The sequence below is a fragment of the Gobius niger genome (genome assembly GCF_951799975.1).
Source record: "Gobius niger genome assembly, chromosome: 17".
NCBI classification, from domain to species: domain Eukaryota; kingdom Metazoa; phylum Chordata; class Actinopteri; order Gobiiformes; family Gobiidae; genus Gobius; species Gobius niger.
This window is the reverse complement of record NC_136868.1, coordinates 10485531-10507928: the sequence shown is the minus strand read 5'-3', so window position 1 is coordinate 10507928 and position 22398 is coordinate 10485531. Positions and strand designations below refer to the sequence as shown.

General features: G+C 41.5%; 1 protein-coding gene across 1 annotated transcript in view; it reads left to right on the top strand.

Moving 5' to 3' along the window:
- Positions 1 to 923: 923 nt before the first annotated feature.
- Positions 924 to 22398, top strand: part of herc2 (HECT and RLD domain containing E3 ubiquitin protein ligase 2) — a 66166-nt gene continuing 44691 nt past the window's right edge. Inside the window, exons 1-12 of the mRNA XM_079575623.1 lie at positions 924 to 1143; positions 2675 to 2782; positions 3716 to 3809; positions 3906 to 4037; positions 10255 to 10477; positions 11737 to 11837; positions 17679 to 17820; positions 17894 to 17998; positions 18063 to 18234; positions 19453 to 19626; positions 21262 to 21450; positions 21821 to 21972. Coding sequence (XP_079431749.1) covers positions 2711 to 2782; positions 3716 to 3809; positions 3906 to 4037; positions 10255 to 10477; positions 11737 to 11837; positions 17679 to 17820; positions 17894 to 17998; positions 18063 to 18234; positions 19453 to 19626; positions 21262 to 21450; positions 21821 to 21972 — 1556 coding nt within the window. The 5' untranslated portion in view covers positions 924 to 1143; positions 2675 to 2710. The remainder of the gene's footprint in view (positions 1144 to 2674; positions 2783 to 3715; positions 3810 to 3905; positions 4038 to 10254; positions 10478 to 11736; positions 11838 to 17678; positions 17821 to 17893; positions 17999 to 18062; positions 18235 to 19452; positions 19627 to 21261; positions 21451 to 21820; positions 21973 to 22398) is intronic.

The following is a 22398-nucleotide window of genomic DNA, read 5'->3' as shown; positions in this document are numbered from 1 at the left end:
ACTGTTTTAATCCATAACCTCGAAGCAGATGTTATTTAACTAATAACTTACTGCAAAAGTGTGGGAGATGTTTTGAAAAGGTCGTGTGTTGTAGGTGGAGCGTGAAACATTAACCTAAAACAGATAGTGAAGTCTCGCCCACTTTTACAAACGTCAATAAGCAGTGTTGGGGGTAACGTATTAAGTAGCGAGTTACAAAAATCTATTACTTTTTTCAGTAACAATGGAATACAACATATTACACAAAATACAAAAACAATGAGTTACAAGAGCATTTAAATGTATGAACAAAAAATGGCAAACTCAAATGCCCCCAAATAAAATGCAGCAAAACAAATCAAGTTGGACTCTGGTGTATAAGATCTGCAGTCAGTAGTTACATCATGAAAACAAACCACGAGATAATGGGGGGAAACGAAGGAAAAGGTGCTTGGTGGCTTTATAACTATTTTCAGTTTATGTTTTGCCAAAAGTAACTCAGAAGTAACTCAAAGTGTAACTCAGCTACATTTTTGATACAGGAATATGTAAAACAAACATATTACATTTTTAAAACTGTAATCACTAACATAGAATATATTACAATGCAAAAGTAACTTGCCCAACACTGTCAACAAGGCTTTGAGATTTACAATGAGGAAGAACAGCTGCTCAAGTTCCCTCGTGCACAAACACCCATGACCAGTGAGTGTTGCCTCATAGTTCCTAAATATTCTGAAACTCTGCTATAAGCTGTAGATCTTGACATACATTAATGGCTCCTCTGTGTGAATGAGCTCATCTGAAAATAGGTCGGCTAACACTGCCCTCTGGCGGACAGCGGCCTGCACTGCGGCATCACCCCGCCCCTCCTTAGTCCCGCCTCCGGACCAGAGGGGGCGCCTGTTTTTGTGTCCTTTCACTCGGAGCGGGCGGGACGCTGACACATACTGTAGTTATTTACAGTCTTTGGTGTAAACTCTTTATCAGGGGGGACACAGCGAGACAAATTCATCGCGGCAAATCTTCGAGCGAACGCTACGCAATGCATTTCCATGTCCCGTGCCCAGTGCGCGAGCTGCCAATCACATCCATTATGAACGTCCTGTTAATGCAGCAAAGCAGCAGCTGAGGGGACGAGAATAGCATAAGCAGAGACCGCAGGTAATTATGACATTTACTGCACAATATGGCTACATAGGCTTTGTTTTTCTACAGGACGGTGCGCTGCATGTCGTATGTTGTCGCGTCTCCAAACCCTGAACATCAGACCCTGGTTTAGCTTTAGCTCTGAGCTAATGTTGGGTCAGTATTAGCTGTTTATGGAGCAGAGTTAGCGCAGCTCTGGATCATGTACATCACCGGCTTTAATGCATGTGTTTGTGCTGATGCTTTGATGCTTTCACGCTCAACAACACTGCTCTTGTTATGACACATTTAGGACCTGGCATCAGCCTCCATGGACAGAACGTGCCCTTGTTAGCCTCTGATGCTACCTCAGTTTGTGTCTAGTTATGTTGGTATCTGTGGTCCTGATGCTTCGGGGCTGGACATTTTGTTTCAATCCTTTCATTTGCATGTTATATTAATCATGTCTCACTGCGTTTATCTCGTTAATAAGTCACACCTTTTACCGGGTGTATCACAGTTCTTCATCAGAATATGGTTTGGTGGCTTTGGGCTCAAACATACAATGCTTAATTTCACTGCTAATATATATGTTTTATGTGTAATGGGTTCTGTGAGGCCAGAGTTTCTCAGTTGGCCTTTGTGCAGCATTATCTTAACAGGCCATACAATAGAAAAGGCCTTGGAATGACCACATTATTATTATTATTACTTGTTTGTTTGATATGGACATAACAACTGCATTGGACAAACCAGATACATTGTTTTTTTTGTGTTATAGCAAAACTTCAAATTTGCAACACTTGTCCATAGGAGGCTACACATTTAACACAACACAATACAGCAGGGGTAGGCAACGTCCAGCACAGAACCTCTGGCCCTCAAGATGATTTTGAGAACATTTATTACACAAATCAGAGAGTACTTTTAACACTATTAGAGTTAAATGGGAGAAATAAAGGTAGAAATACTGTCAATACACCCAATGAGCTCATGTAATATGTACAACACTGGCATTTGAAAGAAGTGCACTGGAAAAAGAATAATCATTTTAAGGAACAAATGACATGAATCTACTTGAATTAAGAGATTAAATCTAAGGTTTGGTCTGGTCTGAGACGAGCTAAAACCTCTAGTAGTCGTTATTCTCTTAATTCAGATAATTTTCTGTCATTTCACATGATTTCAAGTGGGTTTTATTCTTGTTCCATTGGCGCTATAGGATTTGTATCTTGGATTAGTTCAAACCGACTCAAATTCAATATAGAAGAAGAAGATGCTCTCACTTTTAAGTCATTTATCTCATTTAAGATGGTCATTTTTCCAGCGTTGTGCTTGACTTTGGGCTAATAATCAGCGGCTTCGGCCCTTGGTCTGTTTACAATAAAGAAAATCGTCCCTCCACCAAGAAAACTTGCCTACCCCTGCAATACAGTATACAAAAACAATCTATTACAATATTTAAAAAGGTAAACCATACACATAGTTAATATACATTTCATACAGTGTTTTAATTCCTCATTGACAGTTTGACTGAATCCTCGTCTGACCCTCTTGTGTCCCGCAGGTGGCTGCGCCTGCAGCCGCAGAGAGCACAGGGAAGATGCCGTCTCCATCGTTTTCCCTCGATGCTCAGCTGAGGTTTCATGACAAATGGCTGAAGATAGACTTACAGGTCAGTATCAAATTACTCTTGGTTTCTTACATTACACAAAATCTCATCTAAAGTTTTCTTTGAACCTCCAAGATCCAATATTGTTTTGTGAGAGTCAGATTCGCCTGTGGGCCTCGTGTCTTTAAAGGCACAGGCGACCGTTTTTACATACTGAGATATGTTCTTACCTGAGCTTAGACGAGTTCTTTAGGACCTGTCTGGTCTTCACGCGTCTCCTCCTCTCCACTATAGCTCCAAACAAGGTCAAGATAGAAGCTACCAAGCTCTTCCACGTTTTCCCTATTTAAATATGGTTATGTGAAGTGTTACACTACAAAGTATAATTACACAAAATTAAACAATGTGGATTTTCTAAGGGGATAAAAGGGGAACTATATTGTAAGGCGTAATAATACCAGGAGTAGTTCGAAATCTGCGCAGTAATATCTTCACTTTACTGTGCGGACGCTGAAGTACTCCTGGTATTATTACGTGATTGAAGGCACGCGTGAAGACCAGACAGGTACAAAAGAACTCGTCTAAGCTCAGGTAAGAACATATCTCAGTATGTAAAAACGATGGCCTATTCCTTTGAACATGTTGGTGGTGAATGACTCTTATATGCCACATTTTTTTGCATGTCCACTTAAAAATAAAGGACTTTTAACCAGGTATCGGAGTGCCTCGGATTTTTCCCTAAAGAGCACCTGACCTCCTTACAGACTATCCTACCCACTGAAGGATAGTCTGCATAGTCTGATCACTTTCACACCCATTCATCCTCTTATTCATACACCAATGCACGAGACACTGGAGGGGCTACACTCAGACTGTGACAGAAAACAGCTAAAATACTACATGGATGGACATCAATATTTTTCAAACCACTGACATCATATCAGTTTGTAAAGCACTAAAATATCTATTACGAACAAAGATGCATTTGTTTTACAGCGAGCGTTCTCTCCGGAGGGACTGAGTGAGATGTGGAATGAAATGGTCAAAGATGAAGAAATATCATTCAGTGGAGAAGAATCCGCTCATCCAGGTACAGCACAGAGACGGAGAGATCATGACGTTTACCGTGCAGTTCATTACAAGATCATTTGTTACTGATGTTTGTGTGTATTCCTGCCTGGTTTAGAGGATTGCACAGACTGTTTTGGGACGCAGAAGAAAGACGAGCCCAACGATAAAGAGAAGAAAGAGGAGGATGAGTCGCCAACATCCGTTCATCACTCCATCATCGAGACCTGGGACTGGGGACGGCAGCCCGGTGAGTCTCTCCGCCAAGTACTGTAGATACAGACGGCATCTCGTCATAGAGGGGGGCGTGGCTTCGCCGAGGGGGAAAATAATCTTTAGAGAAACACAATTTTCCACTCCTTTTAGCCATTTTCTGGTGAAATATGAACTTATTTATCACACATAAATAAAGTGCTAGATAGCCGTTAGCATTAGCACGATGCTAACATGAAGCACTCTGTTAGCATTCGCCGTTATTTAGGTATTTATGGGCTGTTGAGCCACTTTGCTCCTCTCCATGTCTTTGTATCTTTATTTAGTAGAAACTATATTCATAATTCAGCATTTGTTAAAGTAGTTTTTGAATAATTAAAGAAAGTTCAGATTTTTCTCCAAATTGTTTTCCCCCTTAACTGTTTTCAAGCATGACCATATATGGGCGATTCCAGAGATTCCGTCTGTATCTATTATGACTATTTTATTTATGGGAGCTTTTCGATACCTTTTTTAATTATGTGGAGTGTGTAAAGAATCAGGGAGGGTAATTTTGCTGCAAATATGTGAATCAGGAGAACCGGGACTTTGTTTGGACCAACTGGCTTAAAAGAAAAGAAAGAAGATGAGCCATTATTAGACTCCGAACACTCTGCATGCGTTACGTGAAGCGAGCTTTGAAACACTTGACTCGTACTTTGAAGAGTGTAGAGTGAAGACTGTGTTTGGGACGTTAGAATTCAATAAGAAACAAGCGCACTCCATTTCTTTTTTTAAAGTAATGTAATGTCTTTTGCGCAAAACCTTCTGTTAATGGAGTCTTGTGTATAAAACCTGCTAAGTTCAGACCTCAAACGTGTCCTGAGTTTTATCCAGTCAATTCATAAAGCACATTTTACCAACTCAAAGTAGTACACCCATTTTCTCCAGCTCTACCCAACTCCACAAGCGAAGATTTTTGCCGCGTTGTCGTCAGTATCTTGTCGTATATTTGCTGCTTTTTTGCTGCATTTCCATCCTCATTTCCGTCTCATTTTTCCTCGCCATTTTGAGCTTTGAGTAAAGTTGAACTGGAGAGAATGTGCTCAGTTAATGTTTCAGCTGACACTCAAATGTCAAAAGCGGTGTTGTTTACGATGATGAAACATGTTGATGTACGAATGTGCAGACAGTTAACAAACAACCTCAGAGATGAGCAGATCATTAAAATCCTAGCCCCCCGCTTTAAAGCAGTACTAAGTAACTCTAACTCTAAGTACTAAGCGCAACTGCAGGTGTCGTAGCAAGTTGCGATTTTAAAAGTTGTTATAGTCCGTGAGAGTAAATACTACGCTGATAGAAAAGGCGAAGGGAGAGATGGATATTGTACATCCAATTATACAATGGAAATCATTTTTTTCACTGAAACTTGGCTGTAAATACTGTTTAAAGTGACGCTAGGCGGCAGTTAGCTTTGCCCGCTAGCCTGTTAGCTTCTTCTTCGCGATTCTATTAGTGTTTATTCGGGCCTCCGGTCCGGTGGCAGTCAAGTTGCAAGCATGGTTTTCTGGCCAGAGACACCGGGGGAGATGAAAGACCCTCCAATCATCCCAAAAACATTTATATTTCCCCCACAGGGACTACGGAAATGATCTATTAAGGTAAACATGTTACTTAGTACTGCTTTAACCAAGCGCATTTTCTCCAGGTCGGCTTTACCCAAATCTAAAAGCTTCTCGACTAAGATACAGACGACATCTCGATACAGACGTGGCTTCGTCTTTTGGGAAACACAATTTTCCACTCTTTTTAGCCACTTTCTGGTAGAATATGAACTGATTTACCACACATAAATAAAGTCAAGTCTTAATCGGGCCCATATGGGGTTTTTTTCACAGCAGATTGTTTAGTAGAAGCGAAAAAACGGAGGTCGTAACTAGCGCTAGCATGTGTCGCGATGCTAACATGATGCTAACTTTGACGATATTACAGCGCGGATGTCCAAGTACTCGACATCCGCGAAAATCGACATGTTTAATTTTGTGTGACTAGACTTGGATCATATAAAGGCTCACGTAACTGTATTAAAATAGGGAAAATGTGGAACAGCTTAGTAGCTTCTAACTCACCCCAGTTTGGAGCTATACCTTTGCTGGGAGCGGCTAAATGCTAACACCATTTGTGTGACATTTCTACATCAACTCATATTAGCTAAGGTAAGAAGATATCTCAATATGTAAAAACGGTGGCCTTTTCTGTATCCTATTAAGTATTTATGGGCTGTTGAACCACTTTGCTCCTCCCCATGTCTTTGTATCTTTATTGAGTAGAAAACTATATCGATAATTCAGCATTTGTTAAAGTAGTTTTGCAATAATTGGAGAAAGATTAGATTTTCTCCTTTTTGTTTTCCCCTTTTAACTGCTTCAAAACATGACCATATATGGCCGATTTCAGAGATGCCGTATGTATAACGCCTCATCTGAAAGCCACAATATTGATCTAAACGGATCATTTTCCTTGTTTTGTTCCTGCGTTATGTTTTTGTCACATGTATGTTTGATTAGAAATATAAATAAATCACATATCAAATCACAATTCCAGCACTTCAGAGAAATGGAGATATCTCTCTCCAAAGCCCAGTCTGGCAGTTCCTCGTGCAGCCTCGTCTCTCGCTGACAGCTGACACTGTCCCGGCTGGAGACGACGATCCCCCTGGTTTCGACACATGTTGCTGTTTCTGTTTTGCAGCCGCTTTGCTCGAGTGCTTGTGTCTGAGCATGTTTTTCTGGCACGTGCGGTGTGTGGAAACCCTCTGTAGGTCAAGGTGGTTATTTTTAACTCTGGAGGGAGTAATCCTGTAGGTGTCATAATGTGGTCCCAGCGTGAGGCAGCGGCATCCGGGTGAATGTTTACAGCCAGAGGGCCTGGGCGGGACGGGGGTATGGTGCAGGCAGATAAGACTTTGGGGTCACCAGCTGTATAAACTGATGGTTGCGATAATTGTTTCAACATCAGACTAAGGAGTTTATTCAAATTGGAACGAATTGTGAAAGTTTGGGCGTCTTGCAGTGATGATGGTGGTTTATCCCTTTTGTCCTGGTTTAGTCAATGCCCATTTTCATATTGATTTGAAGCCAATAAATTGCCAATGAACAGCTTGATAATGACAATAATCCTGATTAGAGATCGGTACCGTTCAAGCGTTATGTTTTATTGTGAGACAGAGTTGGCATTAAAGCAGAACTAAGTAACTTGTTTTCGTAGTCCCTCTTGGGGTAACACAATTGTTAATGGGATAATTGGGGGCTTTTTTATCTCCCCCTGGTGTCTCTGGCCAGAAACCACAACTTTCCCTGCACCGACCCGGAGGCCCAATACACACTTCGTGGAATCACAAAGAAGAAGCTAACAGGCTAACGGGCAAAGCTAACTGTGAACTAGCGCCACTTTAGCGGTATTTACAGCCAAGTTTTAGTGAAGAAAATTATCTCCATTGTGTAATTGGGTTGTGGCACAATGTACAATATCCCTCTTTCCCTTTGTGAGAGTAAATACTACACTGACAGAAAAGACAATTAATGAGCCTCTTGGCAGGGGAATGAGTTACTTAGTTCTGCTTTAAAGTTCAAAGCCTAAATAAAGCTCTAAAACTCTCATGGATGACTTTAGTACATAGTACTCTTTATACATAGTACTTTTTGCATTGACTTATTACTTTTATCCATTAATTCCTGCAGATACCCTGGAGTGGGACAGTCCTACTAAAGCCCTGTAGTGCGTTACAAGGACCCACCTGGCATCAAAACTTTGCATCTTAGAAAACTGTTTTTCACTTCATTGGTTTTTGGTGCAGTTTCTTTTTTTAACTGCAGTTCCTTAATCATAGCCAATGTTTACTTGTTCATAATCATAAAACACTCCTTTGTTTTGCCTTAGCAGCTTTCACACAATAATACACGCGTCTTTAACAGCAGATGAGCGTCTGAGGCTTGTCGTGCCTTTCATCGTCGGTGTTTCATCTTTCTATTATTGCACATCCTTTGCTTTCCCTGTCTCTTCATGCTTAGGTGGAGCCAGGAAATGACAGTGTTGTGTGAATGTACCATGAGTGAAACCGGAGCCTCAGGAGTTCAAACGGCAAACTTCCTGCTCAGTTTTCAGCTGCACATACGCCCTCGGGTCAATCGCACTGATGCATTTCAATTCTGTTTCCGAATCTCAACTAGACATTTATTGGACCAGGGTTGGGTTGGTTTATTTTATTCATATTGATCAGCCTCACTTTTGGATTTGATGCACGTCGCTTTTACTGATATGGTTCAAGAGCAAAGACACGATAGAACTTTTAAATGAGCCTCAAATTACGATTTGATTAAATGTCGATTATTGGCTCTTGTTACTTGTAATGATCTGGAGATTTATCTAAAACTGCGATTACTTTTAAAAATAATGCAGAAAATGATAAATGCAGTACTAGAGCTGTCACGATAATGACTATATCGACTTGTCATTGAATAAATTACAGATGAACAATACATTTTGGGCTGTACATTTATTTGCATTTTACCCCCCATTTTTCTAAAGTAATTTAGAATTTATGTTATATTATAAAAAAAAGTGACAAACCCTAAACGAAAAAAAAAAAATACAAAAATGAAGCAAAAGTGAAATTTAAAAAAGTGCCAAAAATCCAACAGAAAAGTGACAAAAATGCAATTAAAAAAGTGCCAAAAATCCAACAGAAAAGTGACAAAAAATTGCAAAAAAATCCAACAAAAACATTACAAAAATGCAACAAAAAGTGACAAAAATGCAACAAAAAAGTGACAAAAATGCAACAAAAAAGTGACAAAAATGCAACAAAAAAGTGACAAAAATCCAACAAAAAAGTGACAAAAATCCAACAAAAAAAGTGACAAAAATCCAACAAAAATACAATAAAAAGTGACAAAAATCTAGCAGAAAAGTGACATAAAATTCCCCAAATCCAACAAAAACATTACAAAAATGCAACAAAAAATGACAAAAATGCAACACAAATGCAGCAAAAAATTGCCAAAAATGCAACAAAAAAGTGACAAAAATGCAACAAAAAAGTGACAAAAACGCAATGGAAAAATGTTCCCCAAAAACAACGAGATGATTTTTGTAGGTCTTAGCTTTCAAATGGGGCGTTACACTGGCCTACAGGCTGTGACCTTATGGATTTGGGTGAAGCTAATGCACTCGGTTAAGAGGTTAAATGGGTCAAAAACACACAATGGTCCAACAGTTTGGACACATGTAGCTCTAAGCCTGGTTTAAAACTGTTCAAACTGCTTAAAGTGCTGAATGGAGTCGTGTGGCATGTAATATGCAGGGTGGTTCGAGTCTGCGCTCTCTGATTCACATCTGCTCTGACAGCCGCACACAGCTGACTGTCGGAAACCCTGCATAAAGAGTTAGTGCTTCTCCCGTTCATCTTGTTATCAATGCAAGATGGATGAGAGTGAATGAGATGATGTTCTAGTACACAGTAAGAGTCAAAATGAAGATGAAAAGGCAGATTGTGTTTGTGGAGAACATTGGTGAAAGAGAGGCCATCCATCTTCTTCTTCTGGATCTTACAGACTATAAGCCAGTATATATATCATTTGAAAGTGAAGACCTAAAAGACTGAACTTTTTGTTGCGTCGACGTTTAGTTTTTGTTGTTTTTTGCTACTTTTCTGACATGTTTTTGTTGCTGCCAAGTTGTTTTTTATGTTGCTTTTTCATCACTTTTTCCTTGTGTTTTTGTCGCTCTCTGTCACTGCGTTTTCATCCTATTTTATGTTGCTATTTTGACGCTTTTTCCGAAAAGCTTTTAGATTTGGGTAAAGCCAAACAGGAGAAAATGTGCTCGGTTCAGGTGGGGGTTAAGAGGTTAAACAATAATGATTTTTTTCCCTTTATATTCCACTGTTTGTTACAGGCTTAAATATATGAGTGACAGTGATTTATGTTGATGGCAAATGCTGAATGAATTATATTACACATCTCGAGCCCTGAGAACTTCAGCGTGGAGTCTTCCCAGAGTCAGGACTAAACACGATGAGGTTGCTTTTCAGTTTTATGAAGCTAAAATCTGGAACAGTCTTCATGAGGATGTGGGACAGGCCTCAACTCTGACAATGTTCAAATCCAGACTGAAATCTGCCTCCACTGCTCTGATGTGTAGGATTTAGAGAAGACGTGTGAAATAAAGAGTGCTGTGTTTTCTTACGTTTGACCTCTGGTTTTCGTGCCCCTCAGATGAGACGGAGTTGAAGGACTGCCTGATGGTGCTCGTGGACGACCAGCAGAAGTTGTCGGCGCAGATGGCCAAAAGCACGCTGTCGGCTCAGCGTCTGCGGCAGCGGCTGGTCATCCTGGAGCGTTACCTCATCTCTCTGAGCCACAGTATGATGGAGGAGAAGTACAAGGTCCGCTGGAAGACGCCGCCCAACCCTCCGCTGCCCGCCGCCGACAACAAGAGGTGAGGCCTGAGCCGGGGACAAGACTGACAGGGTGTTTCAGTCACGCCCCGAGCAGCTGGAAAAGTCCTGTAGTATTAGTATGACAGTTTAGTGCATACAGTTGATATATTAAAGGGATTAGATGCAAGTTGTGTGTGTACTGTATGTCATGTTTTGTAGTACTCGTGTATGTTCTGTGTTGGTGGTATATTTCTACTCCATGGGGCTGCGGATGGAAATGAGTGGAAATGCATAACGTTAAACAGTGATTCTAAACTTGTGGGTCGGGACCAGAAAGTGGATTACGGAACCATTTTCTGTGGGTCATGAGCCTATAGGAAATCTTTTGCATTTTCCATTGGAAACTGCATGGAAACATACTGGAGTCAGTAAAAATGAATGTTATTGGGCTGTTTTTTTTTTAGACGATATATGTCAATTTGCAGTTTTATTTGGGTTGCATCTTGTCATCCTCGGGCTGGGGTCTCCAACTGGCGGACCTGGGTCCAGATCCGGACCTCCAGAGGCTTTAGTCCAGACCCCAAAGCCTTTTCATCTTGAAGGATGAATTAAAAATGATCTAAACAATTAGAATAACACTGAAATATAATGGCAAAATTATTGATTCATTGATCAGTTCTTCTGTGTAAATAGACAACCTGTGTTTATTATATGTCTGGACCCTGGACATATGCTTCGTAAACATTGGCATTTGCAGAAAAAGTTCTTTTACTTGAGGATACAATGGTGAGGTTCGGCCCTTGTTGGTATAGCAATGATTAAAATTGTCCCTCCATGACACAAACTTGCCTTTCCCGGCTTTACACGATTACAAAATGCCACTCAAGTTAAGCAAGAAATAAGCTTAATTTATCCCTGTTTCCTGTTTTAAAAATCCTCTTCGTAACAAAAGGATCTTCGTTCTAAGTGTTTTTTTAGAGCAGATCTTCTCCACTTCTCCAATCATGACAAGCCGTCATTAAATATGTTCCAAATTACCATAAAAAACATTTCACATTTGGCGTTAATTACAGGGTTGACAATCAAAAACTGTCAAAACAAGTCACTGACAGTGAGTTTTGACAAAGGCCTGTGACCCACCTGTCGTATCGGTGTCGTTAATTACTGAGGTAGTGGGTGTCGGAATATGTTAAGAATATTATTTATAAGTAATTGTTGCCGGGGGGGGACACACTGGGGGGTAAAGGCTGCTTTGTTGATTATTGCTGCCCTACTTTACTCAAATCTAAACATTGCTTCTGCTTTGTCTCTGTTTCAGCCCCCGTCCGGCCAGCAAAGGGGTGGAGGGTTTGGCGAGAGTGGGGTCCCGTGCGGCGCTGTCTTTTGCGTTTGCTTTCCTGCGACGGGCCTGGAGGTCAGGTGAGTCCGGGACGGGTCACACATGGGTGCTGGGAGGCGCTGTCACATGTAGTAAAATGTGTCGCAATGTTTTCTGTCTGTCAGTGTCATAGTTTTAGGGAAAGTTATTTGTGAGACGCTGGGTGACGGCTGCGCCTCTGTTTGACTTTTTGAAGAGTTTTGTGTGCTTATGTACTTAGGCTTTAAGGCTTATTCCGTTAAAAGTTACACGGCAGGTTACGCTTGTTTTTCACATCGGGGTGAGGAAAAACTAACGACTTCTTTCTCAGACGACTGATGATTTTTTTGAGATACCCAAACGAGTTGCAACATACTTTTAAAAGCTAGTTACTACTTTTGATATAAAGCAGGGGTTTCAAAGTCATTTTGGGTGATGGGCCAAAATTCAGCTCCCGCGGCGGGTCGTGGGCTGAATGTGATGTAAACAGGAAAATACTACTGACAAAACATTTACAATAAATTAATAATAAAAAATGAGCTGTGATTTTAAAATAAAGTCTGGACTGTAGTCTAATAAATAACGGTTTACACTTATATTGCGCTTTACAAGCCTGTGTCACAAGTTTCTCAAACTACACTATAGTCATTATTCATTTTTTTTATTGCCTATGTGTTGTTTATATCCTGATCGCTTATTATGTCAGTACCCTCTGCTGGACACGTGTGGAATTCTTTCCTTTTTAAATTTAAGCTGCCCCTAGTGGCTGGAGTGAGCACTCTGGGTATTTCTTTAAAAAAATCTTTAAAAGCTCCACACAGGAATAAGCCTGGCCTTAGCCATCCGTAAACTCCGGTCAATTATCATTTCCCTACATGAACGTCTGGGTCTGATCTCAGTGGCCGCGTTACATTGGTTGAATTTCAACCAACCATTCAGCGAGCGGGGGAGGCGGGGCTTGTAGGCGACGTCAAGCATTTGCGCCGCATTTGCTGATTGTAGTTTGGCAATGGCGGCGGATACGAAAGTCAAGGAAGCTCTTCAATCTGTTCTGGCTCGGCTCCCAAATATCCAGAAATTAAAATTGAAGCCTTGGAATGAGCAAGGAATGACCCCAAGAGTTATAATAGAGTTATAATAGAGTTATAATAGAGTTATAATAGAGTTATAATAGAGTTATAATAGAGTTATAATAGAGTTATAATAGAGTTATGATAGAGTTATAATAGAGTTATGATAGAGTTATGATAGAGTTATGATAGAGCTATGATAGAGTTATGATAGAGTTATGAAAGAGTCATGATAGAGTTATGAAAGAGTTATGAAAGAGTCATGATAGGGTGATGATGGAGTCATGGTAGAGTCATGGTAGAGTCATGGTAGAGTCATGGTAGAGTCATGGTAGAGCTATGGTAGAGCTATGGTAGAGTCATGGTAGAGTCATGGTAGAGTCATGGTAGAGTCATGGTAGAGTCATGGTAGAGTCATGATAGAGTTATGATAGAGCTGCTTCACTCACTACTCGCATTACATACGTAACGACCAAACACGAGCGAAAATCAGATCCAATCGTTCACCCCTCCAATCGTTCACCCCTCCCACCTGATAACGGAGCTCAATTGTGAAGATCCAGACCCTTGAATGAAATGCAATGAGTACAGATTGAATCAGGCCTATCAGTTTCTTCACAGAGTCGACTTTGTAGGCACCTTTCACCATTTCACAGAAATGTTGGAAAAATAGCGAGTTTATGGAATGTATACAAATACTTTGTAATTAGCACAGTGTTTTTCCCGCAAATGTCTGAGTTTACAATATAATAAAGGACAAAACAACTTTCGTTCCATTACTAGAACAAAAAGCAGGTATAGTGCCTTTAAAAAGCATTACATTTGACTTGTCTGGATAAACCCTGATTACACAACAACAAAACAAAAGCGCTCTGTAACTCAAAAGTCTCTGGCTCATCTGCAGTCTCTTGTTTTTTTTAACATTACTAAACACAAACAAGGAGTTAGAGGTTTTAATTGTGCTGTCGAGACTCCACCTTTCCTCCCGTTTGACTTTGAGATATTCTCGTTGTGACCATGTGTTATTTTGTTGTTGTTTGTTTCACTGGACATTGATATGTAGGGCAGGCCATTGGGTCCCAGGCTATTACGTAACTGCCACTCCAACGCTTGCCCAACAACTGGAGAGCTATAATGATTGTTGACCACTTCTCTTCATGTTACAATGTTCGGTTTCAGGTTTAGGGAGCGCATTCATCCCCAAACCAAGCGTTGGTGTTTTTGATGTACGAGTTGTAAATGAGCTGTTAGTATTTCTGCCGTCTCCGTTTCCCCCCCCGGTGCATCCTGCGTCTAATTTAAATGCTAATCAGTCTTTAGACTTAAAACGCTTTTCGCTTTGGTCCGTACATCTGTTTCCTTTCAGAGATCAGCATAAAGCGGATCAATAAGTGAATGGCTCGGGTTAAGTACGTTATTAATATTAATGTGAACAGTTGCGTCTCGTATTTGTGGATCTCAGACTGCAGCGTTTGTCGGCCTTTTTTATTTTATATAGCTGCATTTCGGGAGCAGAGATTTTCAGGTTTCGTCGCCTGGACAGCGTTTATTTAGAGACTTTAAGATGCTTGAAAATATCCACTACGATGGATAGTTCCTGTGCGACTGAGAGCCTGAACAAACATCTCCAGACAGGTCCCGGTCTTTCTCTATTGATCCTCCCTCTTCCAACTCATTCATTGATCGGCACAACACTGGTTCTGAAATTGTGTAATTACAGGGTTAAAAGTCATGAATTGTGTCAAAATCAAGGGTTGACATAAAAACATGAAATTGGACTTAACCTGGCATTAAATCTAAATGTCTTGGAAAATTATGACATTGCTGAAGTTATTTTACTGTATAGGTTCATCAAAAATGCTCAAATTACGTTTTAAAACATATTCAGCTGTAGCGTCCGAAAAAAGAATGAAAAGAAGCTTCATCCAGTTGTGCCTCGGAAACTTTATTCTCCTCATTCATTAGATTCTGCCCGTTCCTTCCGAAGAGAACCTGGTACAACTATACACGATGGAGATCCAGTGAGCACCTCCGGCCTCCTCCTCATATTTAGCTGTAGGTTTGGCCTCTGTTTGATGAAATGTTTGCAAATCTTAAAGCACGACTAAGTATCTCATGCCTCTAGAGGAAATAACTGCTACTGCAGGTGTCGTAGCATGTTGCGTTTTGTTTTACTCATTAATTGACAGTGAGAGTAAATACCACGCTGACAGAAAAGACAAAGGGACAGAGGAGTATTGTACATCCAATTACTCAATGAAGATATTTTTTTGGACTCGAGCTTGGCTGTAAATGCTGTTTAAGTGGTGCTAGCCCGCAGTTAGCTTTGCCCGTTAGCCTGTTAGCTTCTTCTTCATGATTCCATTAGTGTGTATTGGACCTCAGACCCGGAGGCAGGAAAGTTTTCTGGCCAGAGACACCGGGGGAGATGCAAGACCCCCAAATCATCCCATTAACGCTTGTATTACCCCCAGAGAGACTACGAAAAGGATTTATTAAGGCAAACAAGTTACTTAGTACTGATTACATTAATTGCCATTTTTGTCTTCGTTTTTGGCAGTATTTGGGCATTAAAATGGCATTAACCTCTGCTGTAACCAAGCACATTTTCTCCAGTTCGACTTTACCCAACTCTAAAACATTCTCAGTTAACATATAGATCAGTGTAATGCCTTTTTTGCCTTTTCATAACATTTTTGTCAACCGTTTTGCTGCGTTTTTGTTTTGGTCTTTTGTTGTGCCCACTTGTCTTATTTTGGCCGACAAATCTTCGACCTCACTTGACAACCATCAGTTTAAAACCTCTAAAACACGCTCTGAAATGCGTGGGATTTTGTTGATTTAACCCTTTCGCTGAAATCTTGCACAGTTTCATCATGTGGCTACTGCAGCTCGTAAGCTTCATGAGTGAAAGTTGCACGGCTCTTTTGCAGACAGCGGTATGTTAAGCTGCTTCAGAGCGAGGGCAGGACAAAGCGCTGCACTCTGTAACACGATCGAGCTGAGCCTTGTGAACGACAGAAGCTGACTTCCAGGAATATACTGAGAACAACGGTCTGTGCTTTCACTGCCCACGGGCCCCATAAGTCCAGTGGTCAACACATTTTTTACATTAAGTCTTAAAATAGTATCTCATCCTCTAAGGGCGGCAGTTTCTGTGTTTTATTTGCCTCCGTATTTGTCAAGAAAAAGCCTAGTCATTTCAGTTTTTCCCGGTCAGCCATTCAAGTATTTCAGACCTGCAAGGCAAGGCAAGGCAAGGCAAGGCAAGGCAAGGCAAGGCAAGGCAAGGCAAGGCAAGGCAAGGCAAGGCAAGGCAAGGCAAGGCAAGGCAAGGCAAGTTTATTTGTAGAGCACAATTCATACACAAGCCACACCTTGCCTTGTCATATTAGCTTAGCCAGACTGACTTTGTACATATTGATAAATACATAAATAAAGACAGTCTGGAATTGTGTTAATAGGATGCAATTTCCAAAGTGACACTGGAGGTGGGGCTAACGAGCACAGTTTGAACGAGAGCAAACCAATCACAAAGCGACCTACGCTTTGTTTTCACGTCCTCCGCCATGATTGTTTGTCGTCCACATGTGCAGTCAAGTAAATGTTCTGGTGAAAGCCCTCAGAGCAGCTTCTTGCTGTGGCTTTAAGGACAAATCCAGCTCATTTAAAACAGAAGAACGGGCGCTGGGAAAAGCTTGTTGTGACGCGGCCGCCATCTTCACTGTTTTGGTTACGGCCCGGAGGAGCACTGGTTGATGGGAAATCTTAGCGCGGAAGATGACGCACTGTTAACTCCCGCGTCCCGTGCTATGATTGGCTCGTCTTGGTTTTTGCCGGATTCAGCGAGAGTCTTCAGGAATCAAAGCAGATTTTGGAGCCATTGTTTATTATAGCAAAACACACACAATTTTAAAGCTGGCATTAGTTTCATGTGTGTACTCCTTTATTTACAGTCAGAATCCTTCCCCCATAGCTTCTTCCCAGTCCCTCTGCTGCCCGCTTCAGCTCTACCCCTGTTCCTGCTCCAGCCTGAGCTGCTCCAGCCTCACACTGAGAGAGGGATGCAGACTCCAGACACCACATCCAAACTTTAGCAATGATCGCATTATTTACTTTTCACTCCACAAACCCAGCGTAACTCTATCAAACCATAAAATCGTAAATATGAGGTGGATCTTTCTCAAATAAAAAGTGGCTAAAAACTAGTGATGCGCTGACGACATTTATACGTTTATAGAGTTCTTGATTTTGTGTGAACGGCAGGTTCATTCCTCGCGGCTGCAGATTTTTTAACTTTTTACCTCCTTTCTCCATCTCTCCTCCTGATCCCATTCTTAAGTCTTTGCCTTTCTCTATTTTTCTGGAACGTAGCACAGAGCGGTGCATGTGGAGCTTGATAAACATGCAAGCTTAAAAAAATTAAAATCAATAAACAGCTCATGGATTAGCCTCGGCTCTCATTGACTCTTTGCATCAAGTCATTTGCGACCGACCCATCACTAACACAAGGGAAAATAGCTTTTTCAAATTTTTACCAGTTTATTGCAGTGCAGTAGTCCAGTCCTCATTTACTTTTAGTTTTTAGTAACATAACCTCTCGCTTTAAATCCATTAGTAATTTTTGAGCAAATGGTTGTAGTTCCTTCTCTTTTTTTCCCCCTTGGGTCAAGTGATAAAATGAGTCTGTTGCTCATAACAGATAAAAAGTAATTTGACTGAAACTGATAAACACAAGAATAGTACATTCCCCAAGCAGCTTATACAGTAAAAGTCCCTGATAATACAGCATTGCCCTCATTGTACTGAGCGTGGTTGTGCTTCTTTCTGCAGGGGACGATGCAGACCTGTGCAGTGAGCTGCTGCAGGAGTCTCTGGACGCGCTGCGGGCTCTTCCTGAAGCCACTCTGTTCGACGAAGGCACCGTCTCCTCCGTTTGGCTCGAGGTGGTGGAGCGGGCCACGAAGTTTCTCTGGTACAAGAGTTCACGCATTAACTACTGCCCCCTTTTATGGAGGAAGCAGAATAAGAGCTTTTTGTCTTTGCAGTGATGTTCATGGTAACGCCAGCACGAAAAGCAACATCCCGCTCTTGGACCAGCACCTTGCTCTGGCCATCCTGCTCGAGCTGGCCGTGCAGAGGGGGACACTGAGGTAACGCTAAATCTAGATTGTTCTTCCAGTCTGGTGTTGTAATGTCCTAACTCGTCCCCCACAGTCAGCTGCTGTCCGCCGTGCTGCTGCTGCTGCGTCTCTGGGACAGCGGCACCAGAGAGATGGACAACGAGCGCTCGACGCAGGGGACCAGTGCCCCGCTGCTCCCCCTGCTGCAGCGCTTCCACAACATCCACAGCAGCAAAGAGGAGGCCGCCCCGGAGGAGGAGGCCGAGGTGAGAGCTGACCGGGGCAGTTCTACCCTGTGATTAATGTAAACAAAAGAATCGAGGTACAAGAACTCACAAGAGCAGATAGTTTTTGTGTCAGGTATTTATGCAAATGAACGTGCGGCAGGAGAAAGACGCCCTGCTGCAGATGTATCTCCTCTCATAAAGAAAACACTTTGATCATACTGTTAAAGGCCTGATATCTGATTTTTGTTTTTGTTTTACTTTGTTTGCTTCAAATACTTGAATACTTAGTTGTGTCCAAATTCATTCTTACTTTCCTTACACATTTCTAACATCCCAATTCAACAAAATGATGAGTTAATGGTCCCTTTTTACAACTTTCCTGCAAGTTCTTGAGGGGAAAAAAAGCTTTCTAATTTGATGCACAGTGTCTTTTCACAATGTCTTGTACATTAGAAGTTTATTTACCATCGGTGCGGGACCCGGAGACATGAACTTGAGACATTACTCCTACCATTCAAGTCTGTCTATGCTTCCATAGAAAAGGGATAAATACCCTCTCAGAGTGTCATACTGAAACGCAAGCAAACATTCAGTGGCTCTGAGTCTGAGCACCACAGTCAAGGCTGTGACAAATATGGTACGACTGTACAGCCTGACCCACAGATAGTACGAATTTACAGCTTGACCCAGTATGATAAGTAACAATTTAATGTTATCCTCTAACAACACTCAATTAATCCTTGCTCTTTCATGTGTCATTACCTGTACTTACTTGTGTAATTACTAATTCTTGTTCCCTGTACCTACTCATGGACCTCGCGGGCTGTGATCTAAAGTGTTACCCAAGTTTCATTCCACTACCAGGAAAATATCAAGGGCTTGTAAATAAATAATAACTGTAGGCATATCAGGTTCATGAAAGGTTTTGAAATAGAGTTTGTGAGATTAAGTTATAGATTGAACATTATCTAACTTAAGTTTGCCTTGTTTTTTGTGAGTAGCTCGTAACGCCTACAGTCGTACACAGGCCAAAACTATGTAATTCCCAGCTCTTTAGTATTTATGAAAAAATATATTCGCTTGTATGAGCTCCAACTTTCTCTCCATAGATGCATCGAGCTTCAAGAATAAATTGATGTGTTCTTGATCTCAGCACCTAATTACCCACAATTTACTTGAATCAAACTCTCACTGTAATCGGCCTAATCGTAATTACACACTTAATCGAGGGCCCTTTCCTCTCTGATTGCCCTGCAGATCTTATCCTCCCCGCTGAGTCCGAACGAGAGTTTCCTGCGCTACCTGACCTTGCCCCAGGACAATGACCTGGCGATCGACCTGCGGCAGACGGCTGTGGTCGTCATGGCACATTTGGATCGCCTGGCCGCCCCCTGCAGCCCCCCCCACTGCAACTCCCCGACATCACACAAGGTGACAATTCCACCGGTCAGCTGCCTCCGCTTATCGGATTAGGGCTTTTTAGGTCACGCACGGCATCCTTCAAGACCCGGGCAGGCTTTAACTTCCCGCGTGAGGAATGTAAAGGAAGTTTTATGCCCTGGTCTACTTTAACTGTACTTTGCAAGATTTACATTAGCGCTGTATAGATGCCTTACATTTTCTCCATAGCCTCTTACCACCCGCCTTAAAGGAACAGGCCACCGCTTTTCCATACTGAGTTGATGTGTAACTGTCTGTCGAAGACCAAAGATGTTGTTAGCATTTAGCCTCTCCTCCTCTCCTCTATGGGGCCAAAAGGGGGTGAAGGTAGAAGCGACCAAGCTCTTCCACGTTTCCCCAAATTAAATGTGGTCACACGAGTAGTTACACGATCCAAGTCTAGTTACACAAAATTAAACATGTCGATTTTCTAGGAGCACTTCGACGTCTGCGTAGTAATATCTTCATTTCATTTCATTTATTAATTTATTTGAATGGGACAGTGCATATTAATGAACGGACAATTAGTGCTGTAAATATGCCGGATTTAGCTCAAGGCTAATTTCCATCCGCAGTCCCATAAAAAACAAGACAAGAACATACAAAATACAAAACATATAAGCCACAACACACAGCAGTACATTACAGACAAAACAGGCAAGGACAACAACTACACAATACATGAAGTGCATCTCTTTCATACGACACTCCCCTCGTCCCTCCCACTCACACACCTGTACCTGCAAGTATTTAAAAATATGTTCCTGTCTAACGCCTTTTAATGGGTACACCTTTGTTGGCAGAAAAGCCGTTCTTTCAGTTGTCTCTTAAATGAGACGTAGGTGCTGCTTTCTCGAACTGTCAAAGGTAGAGTGTTCCAACTAGAACAAGCCTTAATGGACAGCACGTTTCTTACGTGTTATTACGGCTTACAATATAGTTCCCCTTTTATCCACTTAGAAAATCGACATGTTTCATTTTGTGTAACTAGACTTGGATCGTGTAACTACTCGTGTGACCATATTTAAATTGGGGAAACGTGGAAGAGCTTGGTCGATTCTAACTTCACCCCCGTTTGGCCCCATAGAGGAGAGGGGGAGAGGCTAAATGGTAACAACATGTTTGGTCTTTGTGCGAGACTGAGGGCACGCACAAAGACCAAACAGCTCCGCATCAACTCGTCTAAGCTCAGGTAAGGTAATATCTCAGTATGGAAAAACGGTGGCCTGTTCCTTGAACCGGGTGCATTTTCTCCAGTTCGTCATTACTCAGACCTGAAGACCTACAAAACTGATCGAAACAGATATTTTTTCTTGCATCGTTGCAGTGGTGTCATCACTTTTTTTCATCTACTTTTTGACACATTTATGTTGCTCTTTCGTTGCTTACATGTGGCTTTTTTGTTGCACTGTTATCGCTTTTTTCTCATTTTCCCATCATCATTTTCTCCTTGTTTTTGGTCAGTTATTGTTTCAAGAAGCTTTTAGATTTGGGTAAAGCCAAACTGGAGAAAATGTGCTCGGTTTAGGTGGGGGTTTAGAGAGTGACTGTCGACTGTGGTGCCTTTCCATGATAGGAAAAAAAAAAGGTTGACAGATTTCTCGTGTTTTGTTTTGTTCGTCCCAGGGCACTTTGCAGGAGGCGATCGCGTGGGGTCTCCTGGGCTGGAAGCTTTACGCCAATGTGAGCGGTCCCATCGAGTGTAAATCCCTGTCCACCCTGGGAGTGTCTCAAATCGTCTGCTCAGAGAAATGCTTCCTCGTCCTTTCCAGCACTGGGGCCGTTTACACACAGAACTACAAAAGCACAACACTGGTCAGTACCTGTTCGTCCTATTTACCCTTTAATAGTTTGTAAACATTACAGGCTTAGCTGGAGGCGGGAAGCTAGTTTCCTATCTGTATCTACTGTAGCTGTTGTCATAGTAACGATAAAGAAATGTCTAACTTGTTGGAAATATCAGATAAACCTTATTTTATCGTCTCAAATGTCATTCCTCTTGTTCTTGCTCCTTAAGTCACAACAGGACCACATTTTTTACTTGTAGTTTTACACTTATAATCGCTAGTTTTAGTTTAATTTTATCTCTCTTGATCACTTCCTGCCTCCAGCTGATGTCACTGATGATGTAAGCAGCGAAAGGGTCTATTCACCGATGTATATAAAGGAGTTGATTTTGTCGCAGGCTCCGATGCTGACCCACGCTCTGAGCTCCAGGAAGATCATAAAACTGGCAGCTCATCCGGACGGGCAGCACTTTATGGCCTTGACGTCCAACGGGGAGGTGTTCTCCTGGGGCTGCGGCGACGGGGGGCGGCTGGGTCATGGAGACACCACGTAAGACGATTAGAAAATTAAATATCATTGAATTGATCTGTCCTCATGGCTATTGGATTTAAGCTCTGATCCCCCACCTGAAGCCAAGCACATTCTCTTCAGTTTGGCTTTACCCAAATATAAAAGCATAAAAATAGCCACGCAAACATGGATGAAAACACAGCAATAAAGCAACACAAAATGTGCCAAAAACGTGAAGAAAATTTGACAAAATGTGACAAAAACTTGGTGAAAACCTCATAAAAAAGTGACAAAAACACGACAAAAATGCAACAAAAACATGGTGAAAACATGACAAAAAAGTGACAAAAATGCAACAAAAACATGACAAAAACATGAAGAAAACACGACAAAATCTTGAAACGAACACAACAAAAAGTGACAAAAACTTGACAAAAATGTGACAAAAACATGAAGAAAATAAAA